General features: G+C 32.6%; 1 protein-coding gene across 4 annotated transcripts in view; it reads left to right on the top strand.

Moving 5' to 3' along the window:
- Positions 1-20,630, top strand: part of Cdh18 (cadherin 18) — a 241,324-nt gene that overhangs the window by 158,087 nt on the left and 62,607 nt on the right. For 3 of the 4 annotated variants that reach the window (XM_038322753.1, XM_038322755.1, XM_038322754.1), the window contains exons 4-5: positions 4,960-5,127; positions 13,712-13,899. In XM_038322753.1, coding sequence (XP_038178681.1) covers positions 4,960-5,127; positions 13,712-13,899 — 356 coding nt within the window. Of the gene's footprint in view, positions 1-4,959; positions 5,132-6,225; positions 6,233-13,711; positions 13,900-20,630 lie in introns of all 4 variants that reach the window. The other variant, XM_038322756.1, reaches the window with a different exon arrangement.

Below are 20,630 nucleotides of genomic sequence, written 5' to 3'. Positions count from 1 at the left end.
TTTGTAAGGATTTGCTTTTGTTTTCTGTGATGTGAGGTTTTTTCAAAATTATTGTGTCATATTCTAATCTGCCAAAGTATTCCCTCTCTATTTTTCTAGAACAATTAAATGTCAAGCCACATTTTTAAGTTTTTAGTCCTATAAAAATGCTTAAGTTTCACACATGCTCAAATGCTAATTTTTATTCTTTTGTCAATAGCTGATTATTTCTTTCAATGTCTAATGTGTTGGAGGAAATGTGTTAGACTCGCAGAAATTGATCAAAAGGAAACATACATACATGAAGAAAAATATACAAGGTCTTGCTATAAATGCTTCATGAACCTGAAAAGCTTCAATAGCAACTTGATTATGTTTGTGTGTTTCTTATCTATTTGGCATATTTATTTTGAAATCATCTATGGTGATATCTATTGAGTCAAATTTTTGTTATATTTTTCTCTTGTTTTTTTTTTAATTTATGTTTTAAATATGCAAGGAAACACTTTGGAAAAATGTTTTTATATGAATACCATTTTCCATGGAGCTTTAGCTCAAAGACATTCAATGAACAAAATTCAAGAAAAAATGTTAATAACTACCTATGAAGCTTCAACATTGAGAACTTATAGTCAATAGAGAATAATTTTGCCTGAGGCTAAATTAAAAGAGTTTAGAACAATTTAGTTGGTAGTGAAGATTTCAAGATTGTCTAATATTAACTCTTTTATGTATTTTTTAGTCAGCAATCTCAAGCAGGTCCACAATGAAAACAAATAAATGGGGCAAAAGGAATTACAAAATGTAATGTATCATTTGAGGAGGAAAAAGAGTACTGGGGAATTTAGTTTGTGCAGAAATAGATAAAAAGAAATAAAATAAAGGAAGTGGTGCCCTCATGGTGAGATCCCTACCTAGCTAGTCCTGAAACTTGAGAGAGGAAAAATATGAATTGTGTTCTGAAAATGAAGCAACGAAGGAAAGCTTGTAGAAATATAATCAGGGAGAGCCAAGTTATACCCCAGGCAGGTAGTTTAATACACTAACATGAGACATGTGTCTCTGGCTTAAGAGTCATGAAGGATACAATAGTATAAAGGCTATGGGATCTTGCTCCATGGCTAAGAAAAGCTGCTGGATCTGGACTCATGGCTGGGATTCCCTGCATGAAGGCCTGGAAAGGCCAATGAATGAAAGAGTAAAAGTGAATCCTGTATTGTGTTGGAGAATGTAGGATGCTGGAGATGCCAAAGGCTTGAGATGCTGCAAGGAAAGGTGCATGCAGGAAATAAATTCAGCCCAAAATAGTAGAACATGAACTTTTAAAATAACCACATGTCCAACTCAAGCTCATAAATTTAAATAATCATTTTCTCAGTTGGTGAAACTATTTAGAAGAATTAGGAGGTCTGGTCTTGTTGGACGAAGTGTGTCATTGAGGCTTTCCCAACAACCTTTTTCTTCTATGCATGCTTTTAGTTACAGTGTCTTAATCACAACAATTGAATATTAGCTAAGGTGGTTTTTTTTTGCCTTCTAACAATCATTTGAAATTAAAAAGAAAGAGAAGACGACATGCCAGACAGTGGGAAAATATTTGCAAAATCTAAGGAAAGTGCAATCAACTTGATTGAGTAATAAAATGGTGTGATGTTTGTGTAAATGTTATTCCACAATGTTTCTGGGAGGGAGTGTTTCCAGAAAAGATAAGTATTTGAATTGGTGGATTTGATCAAACAAAATTCCTATGTGAATACAAGAGCCAGTCACCCAGTCATTAGAAACTTGCATGCTGTAGGACAATGGTCTTATACTCTGTAAAGATTTGTTATTTGTACTGGTTTAATAAAATGCTGATTGGCCAGTATTCAGACAGAAAGTAGAGGTGGTGCAACCAGAACATGAGAATTCTGGGAAGAGGAAAGACTCAGTCTACAGTCATCACCCAGACACAGAGGAATCAAGATAAGAATGCCTCATTGATAAAGGTACCATGCCACATGGCTAACACATAGAAAAATTATGCATTAATGTAAGATGTAAGGTTTGGTTAATAAGAAAGCCTGAGCTAATAGGCCAACCAGTTTATAATAAATGTAGGCTTGTGAGTTTCCTTGGGCCTGAATGGTTGTGGGACCTGGTGGGACAAAAACCTCTGTTAACACTTGTAGAGTGTAATAAGTGAAGGATGGAGAGATGCATCATCACCCTAGCTGAGGACTTGAGCTGAAACATTGCTGCTCTAACTGAATTGGTTCCCATTAATTCTCTTCATGGATATTAATTCAGAATAGGCCTAAATTACACCAATAGTTCATTTGTTTTTTTTTCTAGTGAGCATATGTAGATTATAGAACATCTATTTCCCACAAATGTGAAGCAGTTTCCCAAATTATCTTTCATCTTTGTATGTATTTGCATAATTAATACATATATATATGCATGCACCTATTTGTCTATCTTTCTACCTATCCATCCATCATCTATCTATCTATCTGTCTGTCTGTCTGTCTGTCTATCATCTATCTACCCTTCTATTATCTATTCTTATCTAGCAATTCTATTTGCTGTGTTTTCAACAGAATTTTGACTAATACTGTTATCAAATTAATAAAAAACATAACAGTGAAAAACAATGGAAAACCTTAGCTAAAAATCTGACAAAAGTCCTGAATAGGATTCTCATCCAAAGCATTATACATGTGGCAAATTGACAAATAAAAATGCTTAGCATTATATGCCAATAAGGAAATGTAAATTAGAACAAATATTGTATTATAATGCTTACCCAAATAGTAGTTGGAATAAAGAGCACTGATATCAACAATGCTGCTAAATTGTGAGAATGTAATTAACAAGATGCTTATTACTGGTAGGAATCTCAAAAACTATAATCACCTTTTTAAAAAATTTACAATTTTTAATAAAACATATGCTTGTACCTTATGATATAGTAATCACTTCTTTAGTTTTTTACACGTGACTTTAAAAAGTTGAAGCATAAAAAAATCTGTGCATGGATGTTTGTAGAAGTTTCATATATAATCACCAACACCTAGCAGTAAGCAAGATATGTTTTGATATGTAATTAATATGTGCTATATCCAGATAGTAAAGTATTTATATGCTATTGATATACAATATGTGCTACATATAGGTAATAAATATTAAAAGCAAAGGAACTTAAAGGTATAAAAAATAAGGAAAAATCTTGAGTATAAAGAAGACAATCAAAATTAGAAACTACCATATATTTCAATTATGTTACATTTGTAAATGTGAAACTGTTAACAAAGAAAAAACTACAATGTTGTCAGAAGGGAAGAATGACCAAGTAGAGGAAAAAAAAGAGATTTGGGGTAAGAAAAATTCTTTTTCAAATAGAAACCTGTGTTTATGCTTCCAGAACTCATAGAAACTAGAAAACCAAAAGTTATCCTTGCTATAATCCTGGAAGTAAAATGGTAATGAGCTGCCCATAAGGCTTGTAATAAAGATCCTACCCTGGGAGATAGGGACTGCATGGAGAGCTGTGGAGGTGTAGAAGTGAGGAATACATGTGATTCAACTGCACTTTGCTCTCTAGTTTTTATTGTAAGGAACATAGAATTTGACCCCAAAGTAATCCTGTACAAAAGTAAAAGAAAAGCTATTAGCCACCTTTAGGTCCTCCAGGTCAGATGCATCTAAGTTTGCTGATAGTGGTCAGTTTGTAATGAGATCACACTTGCCATAGGCTGAGGCAGCTTCTTTATTAACCAATGATAATAAAACATATTCACAGCATACAGAGGGGAATCCCACATCAATTTATATTATGTTTTTTCTTCTTAATGTGGTCATATTACCCTATTTATTATTCTTAACTTATGTCTTATGTTCCATATATATATATATATATATATATATAATTTACCAATTTGTTCTCTACATCCTATGAATGTTAATTCCTACATTCCTATATGATTTAATTTCCTACTTTTGTAATTTACATATGTGATGAAACACTGTTCTTTGTAAGAGAAATGAAAGGGGATTTTGCATATGCACGAATTAGGTATATCATTTACTATTGTAGTGTCAGATTTATTTTGATAGTGATTATTTCTTCTCTGTTTACTTTCCAGAAAGCCTCTATCAAATGTCCTTAATTATTTGTAAGATGTATATGAAATTGTGATATCTATCATTTTTCCTGGTGCCTAAGGCTTTCCAATATAAGTCACTATAAATTCAATCAATTCAGTTGCAAAAAACAAATTAGACCAAAGGCAAAAAGAAGCATCATAATATCTTATATTGTAAACCCTGGATAGATTCAATAATTCTTTCTACTATTATAACTTATCTTCTTTTTACTTGAAACCTGGATATAAAAATTAATTCTCTCATATCAAGATATTGTATATAAATGTTTAGTAATTCTAGAGCCAGGGAGTCTTATTGGGAAACTTCTAATCGAATACAATGAAAACTATTTTAAGGTAAATTAGATAGACATTGCTAGTATTTGTCAGAAAGGTCAGAGGGTTAAGATATGGTTGTTAGGATGTTTTTATAAATGCCTGGAACATCAGTGAAATCAGTCAATTAGTAAATATGGCTGCCACAATCCTAAAGGCCTGATTTTATTCCCCATATCCAAAATAGTAGGAAGAGTGAACATATATTCACAAGTTGTCCTGTGACGTCAATGTGTGTGTCTTGTGAAGGCTGCTTTGGGGAGCCACCTAACCCAGGCAGCACATGGTCAATGATTTCTTTTTTTGAGAAAAATGACTGCTTTAAAATATGTGTATACAAAAAATGTGTAAATGACTCACTTTTTCAATATTAGTAACTTTTTTTTCTAAAAAAATGCTCTCATTTAAAATTGTGCTCTTTCAAAGTCAATATTGAGAACACTGTTCATGTTTCTCAAAAATATTACTTGTTCAGTGTAAAATTTGTACTGATTGATTTTTAAACTTTATATTCCAGGAGTCATTAGAACAGCTTTACATAACATGGACAGAGAAGCCAGAGAGCATTACTCAGTGGTCATTCAAGCCAAAGACATGGCTGGGCAAGTTGGCGGACTTTCAGGATCCACAACTGTCAATATAACCTTGACTGATGTTAATGACAACCCACCACGGTTCCCACAGAGTACGTACCTTTTTTCTACATCTTGCATTGATCAATTATTATTCATTTATGCAAAGCAAATGGAATGATTGAATATAGAATGTACTGTTTTATGAAGGGAGAATATTAAAATATTCCCATGTTTGCCTTTGTGCTTGTGTCTTTTCACGAGTGATGTGTAAATATATCACTTGACCCAAGGCTTTGTAATTCTGAGACACATCTAGTATAGTGTTAAAGGCATAAGTCATAGTAAAAATTATGTGGTCTTAAAAGTAATGATATCTTACTTATTAAAAAGGAGGTATGTAATAGTAAAACATTCATGAAAATATTTATTGTGTATTTTAATAGAGGAGTTTCACCCATGAAAAAAATTTATATTAAGCCTCTACATTTTAAAAATAATTCATGTTATAAAATGTACATTTCCTTGTGTGTGTCCGTGCATTCGCGCACAAACACACGCAAATGTAAATGTGGTTAAACTGGTTTAATAAGGTTTTATTTCAGAATAAAATATAAATGATTGAAAAATAATTCATAATGCAAAAGGCAGTACAGAGGTAGGCAGATGTTAATTCTGTGAAGTTGAAAGGAGTTAGGCTTGTGCAAAACTCAGAGTGCCATTGATGCGAATAAAATACAGTAGAGGGATTCTGAAATGGCAGCTACTACAGTCAGATTTTAATCATATAACCATCAGTCTGCATACCAACTTTGCTTGTGAGTGGTCACAGACATCCATCCTGCAAGGGCTATTTAAAATGGTGATCAAAATACACAATATAGTGGACCAACAGGGACTCTTTGCAAGTCAGTAAGAGATGCCCATCCCATACGTGGTAGAACACTGAGACAATGCCTATTCTTAATATAAAACAATGCAACACCAATTTTACTTTATCTGGATATTTTATGTGCTTACACAATTTTATAATTCTCCTGCTCCAAGTTGTCTAAAATCTACTCCAGGATTAGGAAATTGTAAATAGTTAATTCTTGGTGGATTTCAACACACTTGTCCATCTCAGGATTATTCCCACAGGCATATATTTTCTCTACTACATGGAAGTCTCTAGTTTAAATTGTGTTTTCCACAGTAAATGTTCGTTCTAGTTTCCATGTTTAAATTGTTGTTGAGTGAAAGAATTAGTTGAATTTCAATACTCTTTCCCACAACCAATGTTTAAAATGTCATTATTTTAAATCTTATAAATAAACTACATGCTGAAAATAAAAAAAAAAACTCTTGAAATACTGTCCCAGAGATCAGATTGCAGCAGGATCGATTACATGACTTTTACACTATGGAGAAATATGTTCAAAAGCAAGCCATAGTGCACAGTGGATCCACATTAAAACAAAGTATGCATACAATTAAACTTCAATAAAGAATTTTAAAAATACAATATATTCAAGTATCTATTATATTATTTTTCCCACATAATGCATATTGCTTGTAATATTGAATACTCAGCTGTTACTTTATCAGTTTTTTGTGTATTGGCTGATAAGTGCCATTATTCTCTTGTTTTAGCATTGTCTTTGGTTTAATAATATATTGAATGTTTTAGGTTAGCATAAAGGACTTTAGATATTCTGAAAATAAAAATGCAATGGCAGATTTTTAAGGTGATAGACATATTAATTCTCTTACTTGAATATTATGCAAGGTGTAAATGTATTGAAACCTCATATTGCACTGATATGGATAAACATTATGTCATTTAACACAATAAAATTTTAAGTAATGGAAGATCATGACAGAGTAACTGAATATAAACTTTTTCAGCTTGTAACATGAAAGTTTCTGTCCTTTGTATTACATTAGAGCACTTTTATAGGAATATATTCATTAGTTCTCTGAGGATTTCACTTACTGTATTTTAAACATACCCAGTTTCATTTCCCCTACTATCACCCTCCCTATCATCTCATACATTTCAGTATCTTTTTGTCAAAAATATTTTAACATTGAAGTTCTAAATAGCCCCTAAACTCAGGGTATATATGATAGGGGCTGAATGAACATCTACTTAAAATAAAATTGCGTTTTCTATCCTTATTTCTATATCTAAAAACTACTGCATTTATAAGTCAGTTAAGATTCTAAAAGATGTTTAAATAATGATGAAATTTTGTCACATGTGGATAATATGGTTTATATAGATGAATCTAGATATGAGACATATGCAGTTTTAATTTATTTTGTCAGATAACAATGTTGGTGTGAGATCATTAGTTCATAAAAAGGGGGTAATTTCTCTCTCTGACAAGCAAGCATTAGATTTTTACTCTATCTGAATATACTGTGGCTTTCGTCCACTTCAGCATTTTGAACAGATTAAAATGATTTAGACCCTGTCAAACTCAGAAATGTACTTAGAGGTTTCAGATGAAGGCAGTATGTAAGCAGAATCTTTTATTCTGTCTTGCCTAGAAAATTGTTTTGACTTTGATGAAAACTGAAGGTTAAGCTGAATGTTGAATAACTTTGTATCGCCAAGACTCTGTTGATATATAGATACATAATGATCAAATAGCTATTTACATAGTGGAATATCATCATAGCCTACTTGGGAAAAAAGATCAATAATAAAGCTACATTTTCACAGAGCACTAGGTTGTCCAAGAATCTCTCAATAATTGAAAGTCATGCAGATGCGTACCTAGTTGTGAGATAGATCCAACATGTAAGAGCTTTCCAGATTTTTAGTCTATACACTTGTAATTTTCATCTTTCTTCACAGAACTCAAAGATATTTCCTACCAGACCATTGCAAATGACTTTAATGTAAATGCTTTCTTTACATCACTCTAAATTAGGACCTCAAGTAATTTCTTTTTCATTAATCTGTGTGGAAAGAAAATAAAACTTTTGTAATCATTCTATTTTATAGTAAATAAACCCTGTCTTTACTTGAAACATCCGATTGCAATATTATCCTATACACGCTTTTCTTTTAATTTAGATTTAACAGAATTTTCTTTTATAATGTATTCTCTTATATTTTATGTAGTTAAATTGTGATGCACATAGGCACTTTCCCATGTAATCTCTTTTAAAGTTATGTATTGTTCAGTGAGAAAATGTTGTCACAATCTATTCAAGTTTCTTACTTATGTGCCAGTCATTATAATACTATACTTGTATGTGCATCATCAGTCTATTGCCCTTTATTTTGTAAATATATTTTTATCAGTGTTATTTAAGCTAGATATTTTATGCTATCTGTATTCTCAATAGATGAATCTACTTCTCTGCTTTTTAAATTCTCCAGTGAACTTAGCAGCCACATTATCTATACACAGATTTCAGTAATGGAATACTCTGCTGTGTTCATAGTTTCTAATGCAGGGCTTTGGCTCAAGATAAAGATCTCCTCCCTTTTATTTAAATGTAATGAGCAGACATAATTTATAACCTTTTCCTAATACTTCCAATTTAAAAGTCATTGTGTTGAACTTTTTCTCTTCTTTCTAGTTCTTGACAACATAAAAGCAATTAGAGTTATCACTGCCTGGGGAAGGGACATATATATTAAAGTGGTCAGGGGCTAGTGAGCTAAATACCTTTTCATTACGCATCAGGACTGTATTTCTGAAGTGTGCTTTAGAAAAGTATTACCAGTTCACTGTGGAGTCAAAGAAATCATGAGAAAAGATCTCATATGGTGCATGAAATTATAGCCCATTCAGAAACAAAAATGGGGAATAATGAGGTTGGTTTGGCTATCGTGCTAAAATTCTGGAAGCATTTGAAGACATCAAAAGAAAAAATGTGCTAATATGGTACAATATAACAAATGAATTCCAAAATGGGAAAGAGTTTTGTTAATGTATATATATATATACATTATATATATATATATATATATATATATATATATATATATATATATATATACATATTGCTTGAAACTCCCATGTAGTTGCCTCACAACATGTCTCCGAAGGTCTAAGCTTCATTCACAGCAAAACAAATATTTTAGTACAAATAGTTATATTACTTCCACTTTAGGAATTTAATCCTTATCATCTGAATCCCTTGTTTTTGTAGCTTTTATCCTTATTTTTTAATTAATTTTTACTGAGCTGTACATTTTTCTCTGCTCCGCTCTTTGCCTCTCCCCTCCCTTTGAACCCTTTCCCAACGTCTCCATTATCCTAATTTACTCAGGAAATCGTTTCTTTTTCTACTTCCCATGTAGATTATATCCATGTATGTTTCTTTTAGAGTCCTCATTGTTGACTTGGTTCTCTGGGATTGTGAATTGTGGGTTGTTTTTTTTTTTTTTTTTTTTTTTTTTTTTTTTTTTTTTTTTTTTTTTTTTTTTTTTTTTTTTTTTTTTTTTTTTTTTTTTTTTTTTTTTTTTTTGCTTTATGTTTACCACCTAAATGCCCCTTGACCAAAGAACGGATAAGGAAAATGTGATACATTAACACAATAAAGTAATACACAGCAGAAAAAAAAAACAATGACATCTTGAATTTTACAGGCAAATGGATGGAGCTAGAAAACATTGTTTTGAGTGAGTTAACCCAGACCCAGAAAGACAATTATCACATGTACTCACTCATAAATTGTTTTTTATCCTTATTTGTTTTCCATTTGGAAGAAACTTTAGTATTTCTAATGGATATTGTATTTAGTTTAATTTTATTTTATAAGTATGACTCATCATAATGTTTTGTTATGTTCATTGCATATACATATACACACATGAACACATACAAACACACATATATATGTATGAACAAATGTATATATTTGTATACAGACATTTATGTGTATATATGTTTGCACATGTATATTTTTCAGCAATTTTTAGGAAAGGATGTTAAATACCAGGCTTCCTTGTATTCTTTCACTTCTAGTCTTTCTTTCCATCTTCTCTGATGTTTCCTGACCCATAGATGAAATATCTGTGAAGTAAGGCTGTGCCTTCCCTGATTAAGTGATACGGGCATCATTCACAGTTATAGCTTCCTGTTTGATGTAAATAAAAGCAACAAATTACCAATGAGAATAAGTATAATATTTGGAATGTAAAAAGGTAATATTCTGGTGTAGCAAATTAATAAGAATAGATTCTTTTCTATAGTTCACGAACATGCTAGTCAAAAGAAACTGACTAGGTTCCAATACAGGCATAGTCTAATTAGATGGCTGTTGGTTGCCACTGATCTTTGGAAGCTATTATACACTCACATGTGGAAGATATTATTCATATCCTTAATATATTCCACCATAAAACTTTTAGAAAGATTGACAGTTTTGGCCAAGTGGCAAGGCACAAAATCAACTTATGAATCAGTATTTTTTTCTGTACACCAGCATGACACACCCTGAGAAAAGATCATGAATAAACTCCCATCTACAGTAAATCAACAATAATAGAATGTCTTTGAATAAATCTAATCAAGGAGAGGAAAACTTCTGCAATGAAAATATCAAAAATCTAAAGAAATAAATTAAGTATACCATTCCTCACTGAAATAGAAAAATATCTAAAATTTATATTAAAACAGAAAAGACCCTACAGAAACAAAGCAAACTTGATCTTAAAGGAATATATTGGAGGGATGGTTTTTCCAGATTTAAAAATAAAGAATGTTTGAACCAATATATACTTGTATATTCAACAGATTATACAATACCATAAAAATAACTTTTGTGTGATAGAAGGAATGTATGGCTTACTTTATTAATAAGTCCACCTAAATGTGGTATTCAGACATGGAATAAGTCATTTCCTAAGGTATGCAGTAGTTCATGTCTTTGGATGGGACCATAGGGAAATGTTCACCTCAGAGAACTGATTACAGACACTTATTTCCCTTTAAAATCCTTGGAAAGTCTTCCAAAATTATTAGAATATCATGTATTTTTTAGCAATTATAATTTTAATTTAGGAGGTTAAAAATATTGTTTTTCTGATCCCTGATGAGAGAAGATGTGACAGTGTAATCTTACTCAATAGGACCGATGCCTTGCTGCATGTATTTACATAAATTAAGGTTTATGATTTCTATTTTCTTTAGAGATGAATAGTATTTCATAGTGTACATATTCCACATTTCATTGGCAATTCATTGACTGAATTACACTTAGGTGTTTTCTATTTTCTACCTATTTTGAGCAGTGCAGCAATAAACATGACAGAGAAAATATGGAACTGGGTTTCAAGTTCTTAGGACATATGACAATGAGTGATGTATTTTGGGCCATGTGGTAGATTAATTTTCAGCTCTCTCAGAATTCTCCACACAGTCCTAAGAACTCATCCTTACTCATGGATCTCTCTCTAGGTACATTACAATTTGAAGTGTAACCAGTTTAGTTTTGGTGTCATGTGTCCGACCCTTGTGTTGGGACGAATGAGTCCTGGTTTTCAGCTGGATGTTGAGACTAGTAAGTCCTGGCCTTCAGCTGCTCTTCCCTGCTAGAACTTTCTAATTGAAGTTACCAAAAGCTGTGCCTAGCTTAGAGGATCAGAGGATGGGATGTTCACCTGTTGGCCACTGACTGCAGTGTTTTTAAGCCTACATGGTGCTAATCAAGGGGGGCTTTGGTATCAGTGTTTAAAGGTCTGTGTGTCAGTCTGTCTCTGCGTGTGTATTTTCAACCTCCAGCCCCTTGCCCGAAGCTCGCGAACTGGGTTCTAGCGCACAGAGCGCAGATACGGGGGCTCGGTGCGCGGCACCTTGGGTGGTAATTATCCATTGGAGCCAGGTGTGGTTACCATTGGGAGAACAAAAGTGAAGGCAGTTTTCCCCTTGCTTTAATCTATCAGCAAAAAATAGTTTCTCAGTAATGGCTAGAGCTAGCTAAGTCCCTCAGGGCTTCATGCTTGATTATTGATAGACCATTCTTATCCAAGCCATTACTGGCATCTGAATGAAGATGCTAGGAATCTGTGATTGGTTGAAGTGGTTGTGTACTGCCCTGAAGATGGGTATTTCACAGTCCTTTTACCTATATTCTGACTCCTAATTTTTCTAACCCTCTCTGACATAATGTTCACTGTGCCTAGGTGAACATGGTATAATTGTCTTGTTTGAGATTGAGCACTTAATTTACTCTTTCTCAACACCAATTGAGTACAACCATAAGCCTCTATCAGGCACCACTTTTCACTGGAAAGCGAGGTTTCTATGACTAAGGCTAAGAATAGTAATTGACTATGACTTTTTATATGCAGAATGTGATTAGAAAATACATCAATTTGGATAAATGATAAAATTCAGTTGCTCCCTCTAGGTGTCCTCCCTGTTATAGGCTTTTAATTGAGTTTGCAGTGCCACGTGTGGATGCCGTCCCATGGAGACTCATATTTAGGGAAAACTCAACTTCTCCCTTAGTAGGCACACTCCCATTTCACAGCAGACACGTATTATATGGCTGGTTAGCATTCTACTTAGTGGGATTGTAACTGGGTTATATGTGCAGTGCCTTTCTTCTCTAGGAAACTGTATGTTATCCTAATCTCCACAAAACCTGGACAGTGGGGACTACTCATGGGTCCTGGGTGTGAAATTTCCTGCTTGATTCCAATCTCATTTTTCTATATGATACCAACAGCATGCGTCTTCAACAATAGGTTCTCATTGTCTATGTTCTGGTGGGTAACCAATAGAAACGGCAGGAACCTAACTAAGCTGAGCAGCATCTGTGGTCTCCATGATCCACAAGTCAAAAGAAAGTTTCTTCCCCTCCTTGAAAAAATGCCTTCTAGATGAAGCTGTATCTTCATTCCAAACCTTATATGTAATAAATTATGTTGTTTGGTTATCATTATTCATATGATTATTAAATAATTATAGGAACATCAACTCAATTTTTATATCAGCAAAGCATCAGTTCACTTAAAGTATTATTTCCAAATCCTGAGCAATGATAATTATAGGTGCACTTTGGATAATCAGTCAAAATTGAAGTCACCACACAACTTCTACATCACCATGTGTATGGACTTCCATTCTTGAACTGGCTTACTAGCTATGTTTTTAGTTGTGAAAATAAAATTTTCCTTTCACCATTATACAGTGCCAACAAATTTACAGATAAAATTAGAAATATTTGAAAATTTCTAATTATATTTCATAATTTTCATTGCTATTGCTTATGCATTTTAGTAAGTAAATTATTCATAAATTGATAGCCTATGCTTTCTGGTATCATTTTTTTCCTTTTCCTTGTTAAATTTAAAGCATATACTCTCTCACACACATGCACAAATAAATCCATATACTTGTATTCATATCAATGCATATTTGAACTCCACACCAATGGGAAGAGAAAGTGGGATTAAACTTATGATTGACTAATTCAAAACTTATTCCATATAATAAATTACATATTATTTTTTCTTTAGTTTTGTAGGAATAATGAAATAATTTATATTCTAAAAGTCAAATTATTTTAAATATACTGTCACATTGAAAAAACCTAATATTTTAACAGATTAAGAGAAGCCCATAAGTTTATTTTATACAATGCCATTTGATGAAGTTGATGAGATACTAGTCATTGTTTTCTTATGAGATATCTACTCTATAAAAACTATTGTAAGTGACTTTAATATGAAATCTTTTCCAGAACACTATCAGCTGTATGTTCCTGAGTCTGCTCAAGTTGGTTCAGCTGTTGGAAAAATAAAGGCAAATGATGCTGACACAGGCTCAAATGCAGATATGACTTATTCTATCACTAATGGAGATGGGATGGGGATATTCTCTATCTCCACAGACAAAGACACCAGAGAAGGAATACTCTCCTTAAAGAAGGTAAGCAAACAAAAAATAATGTTGATTCAAATCACCCATCAGTATTTCAAACTATCAAAATTGGGCAGAAATATGAATAACCCTGTTTTCTAGTGACTAAAAGGAAAGGTATTGAGGTAAGATTATTTAAGAAGGAGTATCGAAAGAGATGTAAAATCAGTGGCTTGCTGTGAGATTGCATCTTCTAGCCATGTCAGAAGCTCACACATATGGTCTGACCAACATAACTGCCTAAACATGAGCAGAGCAATACCAACATCAATAGCCATGCTTAAGTTAATTGGAGAAAGCTCGTGATTCCTTACTTAACCCTATGAAAAAAAAAATCTACAGGCAACTAAGGCATGCAGAAAAGTGCAAATAGAATTCGTGGGGGAGAAACACAGCAATTGATTCTCAAATATCAAATGGTCCATGCTGAGAACATTCATAGATGTAACATTATACTGATTAAGTACATTATACTTAGGAATATATTTGTGTATAAATATATATATATATATATATGTATATATATGCAAATAATAACAATTAATGAAGAAATAAAGAAGCCATGAATTTGGAAGAGAGTGAGGAGGGCTATATAGGAGGGCTTGACAGAAGAAAGTGAAAGGAGAAATTTTGGAGTTATAATCTCTTAGAGAAAAAATGATAAAAATTTAAAGAAATATCTTAATGATATTAAATCTTATTGTATAAAATGTTAATGTGTTTTCTGATGCAACTGCTAAGCAACAGAAAAATACCTGAGAACCTGAATCTCTAAAAGCAGATGTAAGTCTCAGCTTTCAACTGCTCTTGCCATTCTATGCTGTGATCTCCTCCTTGCTGGAGATCAGACTTCTCTCCTCAGCCGTGTGCATTAATCCCTTATCTTCCGCTCATCCATGTTGCTCTCCTTGTGTTCAGGTTCATTTTATTCTTCAGTTTTGCCCTTTGCCTCACCTTTTTTCATATGTCCAGCATTTTTAGAATATAGCTCATTGAATTTTGTTTGCTTTCATGTGATGAATACCATTTCTTTCATTTTTTTCTCCGAATGCATATAAAATATATCCTGAAAGTTTAAAATATCTGTTTTCAAAATACTCACATTTGTGCAAAAGGATTTTGGATCTTGGGATGATAGATTTATAATGAATGCAAGTTTAGTTACTGCCATTAGCTTTATTATACTAATTTATATAACATCCATACACTTCCAATACAGCTGTTTTGTTTTACACTTATTAGGAAGTAAAAATAATTTTATAGCAATAGAGCCTTTAGATCAGGTTTGTGAAACCATTTATTACTCACATGTTCTTTATTTTTTAAATTTCTTAACTACAAAACAGCCTTGTGATATGAATTTAACTATTACATTTTGTTCTTAAGATCAAAACACACTCAATTTTATAATTCAATAAGAACACAGACAATTATCATGGAAAGATTCCAAATCTTTAAATAGGTTCAGATTTCCTCTTGGAAAGATGGCAAGTTCAGATTCCTAGTGTCTGAGCTAACGCGTATTTTCAAGATAAACAACAGTGGCATTGGGTATTTGCCATTTCAGCAATCACTCAGGTAATACTTCAGCAGGGAAATAAATGCCCTGAAGTGAGTTGAGATAAAATGTATTCTAAGTTAAAGATGTTGAAGTGAATTTGTCCATCTGACTGCTTATCTGACAATGTATGTCACAGATACTTTTTATCTGAAAAGTATACTATCTCTTTTATCCTTCTCCTAATGATTTATATTGATATAAAATGAATAGTGAGTTGCTGTCTTGAAATAACAGGAATAAAGAAGAATTGTGAAAAAAATTAGGGAAGCATGTCACCTTGTTTGGTAGGCTATATAGGAAAGCTTATAAAGCAAGAGAATATTAGCATGATGGTATGCGGTAATTTTAAGGAGAAATGTGTTCCCTTACAGAAGTACCAAAGCTCAGTATGGAATAAGTGCAAGCGATAATTCAAGAGGATTGATTTTAAGAGAGGTATTGGAGGAAAAGACTGTCTTGAAAGGAATCAAGAGAATAGAATATAATATTTTATGACAGAGTGCATCGTACATCCTCCATTGAGAAATATGAAGGGCAGGGATTAAGTAATGTTACTGATCCCTTTACAACAATCTAGTTACAGCATTCTTGTATTGAGGTCACCCCAGTACTGAACCTTATTAAGTTCATACAATTGGAGACAATATTAGATTTTCAGGAAGAAAAGCTTATAGGGGCCAGTTTTTCTGTATCAGTAAATACAAGAACTTTTCATGACATCGAGGACAATGAAGCGGTCTTACCGTCTGCAGGACCATAGCTAATTTTCCACAATAAGAAAACTGATGAATATGTGTTTATGCATTTGATTGATTTCATTTTATTTTCTATGAATAGAGTGGATGTTTTGAAAGAAATATTTCTCATGGCTAAATGTGAGAGTATACTGAAAATAGTCTTGATAATTAGTTCTAATTGGCTCCAATTAGAAGTGCTAACTCACTTTCCTAGGTATACTTCCTCAGAGTTGAATTAATGTTGGCACTTAAAAAATTGTTATATCTTCAGATTAATACTATCAATTTCACAATTATTTATAAGGAATTGTAATTTGAAAATGAACTCTGTTCCTTAGTGTATTTTAACCTTCCGAAGATACTGGCTCAAGTGGCAAGACACGGATAAAACAGTCCTTGAAAACTTGTTTCTCATTTAATCCGTAAGGCAGCTCACCTTAGTCAGCAGGGCAGAAAAGCCAATCTCCTCGGAGATCAAAGTCAGTGCTGCTCTGCAAATCACCTGCAGACACAGCTGCTCATCCCAGTCCCTATCATCGCTCCATCAGGAAATTGCCAGGTTGAATTCACTGATGCATTGCATGGTACATTGTAAATACACTTTGATAAGTTTCATTCATAGCTTAATGGAGCCTGACTAGAAGGAAAGGTGAAAAAGATAAGGACGAATGTAAGTTCCATCATTCCTCTGAAAAAGAAAAAAAAAAAAAAACAAAAAAACAAAACTTCTGAAGCTTGAGAATGGACTTCTGTCTAGGAATCTCTCTTAGAACCTCTTCTTATGGTCACTGTGTAAAGAGGTACCTTTACAGAAGTTGTTCTGGTTATTATTGCTGTTAATGTATTTAGATTTACTTATTTTATTTATTTACGTGACTGTTTTGCTTGAATGTAGTTATATATTCTACTTATGTTTCTGGTGTCTGTAGAGGTGATTGAAAGACCTAGGATCCCTTGGAAATAGACTTATGCATGGTTTTAGAGTAGCATCTGAGATCTGGGCATCAAATCCATGTCTTTTGCAAAACAACTGCTCTTCACAATGATGTCATTTCTCCAGCATCTATCATTTTAAGTTTAAGATTCCAATTTTAGTTGTTATCTTAATTCTTTTATCAACTACTATTTTATACCTATTTATCATTTTCTATCTTATTTTACTTTCTATAAATCTATTAGCTGAAGACATAAGCTATTTTTTAAATAATTCATGGCATTTTATTCATTCTTTGTCTTCACATAAATAAAAGAAAGTTCAATTTAGTTTGTGCTTATTATTCATCAGACAAATATTTGGTATGAATGCATCTTATCTATTTGAGCTTTATACTCCTTCCTATGGAAACTTCTATACTATCATGAATAAATATTATCAGTTCATCATCTGGGTCGTGTTAGACTTATTGTTGTAGGTTACTGTGTATAGCTTTTTTTGTATGCATATGAAGGCTTTCAAATAAGAATTTGTACAATATATTTTTATTACATTCCTTCCCATCCTCTCTAATAATTGCCCCTGACTCTCAACCCACCCAACTTTATAATCAAAGAAAACAGTTAAAAACAATAAAATAATAAACATTAACAAAATGAAATTAAAATCTCACAAAAATAAGTATCATATTTTGTGTTAGACAACGACTTCTAGACATAAAGCCTGCCCTTGACGATGATTGACACACCCACTGTCACTCCCCTGGAGGAACTGATTTTCCCTCTCACATTAGATACAAATTTCACATAACCTCTTTGTTATCACTGGGATTTTTTTTTCTCCCTGTTAAAATTTTGTTTGTCTTGACCATGTAAGCCTTCCATGTGCTGTCTGTTTCTGTGAGCTCTATTTCCTTCAGTCCTGTCATGTCTAGAAGGCACAGGTTCCTCAGAGCCATCCAACACCTCTGGCTTTTATAATCTTTTCATCTCCTTTTCTGAAAAGATCCCTGAATCTTCACGAGGGCAGTTATGAGTATGGTTAATACATCCAAGTAATACTGAGTACTCCAATGTCTTTTACTGTAGAGTATCCAGTTATAAGTCTGTGTTCATTACCACCACTCCAAAAAGAAGCATCTCAAATAGGGGTCAATCAGTGCAATGTCCTTTGGAATCATTTTATTGTTATACTCCCCTAAAAGAATGATAGAGTAAGGTTTCCGCCTGGAGCCCATGACCTGTCTAGTCTCAGGTGTTTGGCCTGATTAACAGTGTCTCATATGCTTCCACTGAAGTGAGTCAACCTTAAATCTATTTTTTTTTTTTTTGGTTTTCCAGCGCACGCCTTTAAATCTATTTTTAAGTGGTTGGTTAGAACGTAACATTTTTGTGCTAGTATATCACACTGGTGTGAGTCAGAGTGTTTGTATCTAGTTGATACTAATAGCTACTTTTTTGTCTGGTGTAATGCGTGGTACCTTCTAGCTTGTCAGCAGTGGTAAAGCTTCCAGTTGGCCACCAACTTTATTTCTCTGTATTCAACTACACACGTGACATCTTTAGCCAAAGGGCCTAACGGTCAGGTCATGTAGCATAACCAATAACATTGGTAACAGTATGTCATGTTTAGGAGAAGAGGTCTATGGAATGCAATAGGCAAACAAATCAATATTTGTTCTGTTAGTACTCATTTTTTAAAAAAATATTTATTATTATTTTATTTATATGTATATACAGCCTTCATATAACACTGTGCACTATATGTGTACAGTACCCATAAGAGACACTGCAGACAATTCTAAGAAAAATTTTATGTTATATTTTCTATGATAATCATATTAGTATTATGCCAGATAACATATTTTTGGTGTTTAGTAAATTATACTTATTGAGACTCATATGGTTATCCTTTTGCTTTTACTAGGAGAGTAAATGCAATGCTATTCTTCTCTACTTTTCCATGGAACTATAATGCTTGCTGAACCACAAAGAAAAACAAATAAGACAAAACAAGTATCTTTGAATACATGCACAAACACAAATATTAATCACCTTTCTACACTGTAATTCTAATACACTATTCATTTTGAACAATTGTTTGCTATTCTATTTTTAAAAATTAAACAAGTATATTTGATTCTTGAAAGCTCTATTATCTGGGAATTTATTTTGGCCTCCTAGAAACAATAAAAAGAAGAGTCAGGATTTTAATTTAACCAACCAGATTGCTGCATTTTTAATATATTAGATAGAGGACTGCTATCGGACAGATTTTATTCTAGATCTTTAGATTTAGGTATTATCAAGAGCATTAAATAACGATCATTTGAAATTTCATGAAATGTTTACTATAGTCTCAATCACATATAATAATTCATAGTTTAACACTGTAAACTATTGGGAAACAGCTTTTCTGAAAGATATTGTGATTAGCTAAGCTCTATTCATTTATGAATACTGATAAATTTTGATATTTTTGGTTCTTTATTCATGTCCTATATACAGATACCATATAATTACACATCCAATATATATGGACACATATACTTACATTCATATACATATAAAGTGTCTAATTATGTGGTTGAGATAAAATATATTTCCATTTGTTTCCTATGTAGAGGTGACAATAGTAAAACACCTAATTATTTTATTGATATTGGAATTATAAATAAATGAATGGTCGGTCACTCTTCTGCCGAGCAAAATCAAGCAAGAAAGCTCATACGTGAATTCTACTCCCCATCGAATGTCCAACACTTGGGAAAACCACAAAAAGGATTACAAAGTAGGCTTAGAAGAAAGTTTAGAGAGGGCCATTAGGTAAATAAATCCTATCTTTCCTATGTTTGTTTCCTATAATTTAAATTGTACACTTTTAAGAAAATTATGCATAATGATGATATTGTATACTACTTATAATTTAGCAGTTTTCCAGAATTAAAATCAAATTTTAATGTATGGAAATATGAATGAAGCACAGTCGTTATCTACTCACTGTGAAGACTGAAGTTAAATGAAAGAACAATATGTGAATTCTATAAAGGAAAAGTTCTGATGAGTTTTTCTCCTGTTCCCAGTACTGTTAGTCCTCCTGTATTCACTGAAAATTTACTTAACAAGGCTTGTTGGCTAGATGTAGTTTCAGTATCTACATATTCTTCATGGTAATATACTTACAGCGGAGAAACACACAAGGGTGACTGAAGGGACAGTAGAAGAGATAAATGAGAAACTTAAAATATTCTAAATATGTATAACTGGATGGAACTAGATTGATGTGATAGATGACAACTATCTAGATTAATATGAAATAGATTAATATTAAAGAGCACATTGCTGCATTATATGTGAGAAAGAGCAATGATGTGTAAAGACAATTACTGAGAAAAATAAGATAAAATTAAGAAACTAAAATCTTCTATGAAAATCACACTTAGCTCATTGATAATGAGGTGCTAATTTAGAGAGTTGAGCAGTAACTAAAAAGAAGTAAGAGAAATCCA

This window comes from Arvicola amphibius, chromosome 3 (genome assembly GCF_903992535.2).
Source record: "Arvicola amphibius chromosome 3, mArvAmp1.2, whole genome shotgun sequence".
Classification (NCBI taxonomy): Eukaryota; Metazoa; Chordata; class Mammalia; order Rodentia; family Cricetidae; genus Arvicola; species Arvicola amphibius.
Note: the sequence above shows the minus strand (reverse complement) of the source record. Positions and strands in the feature narration are given on the sequence as shown.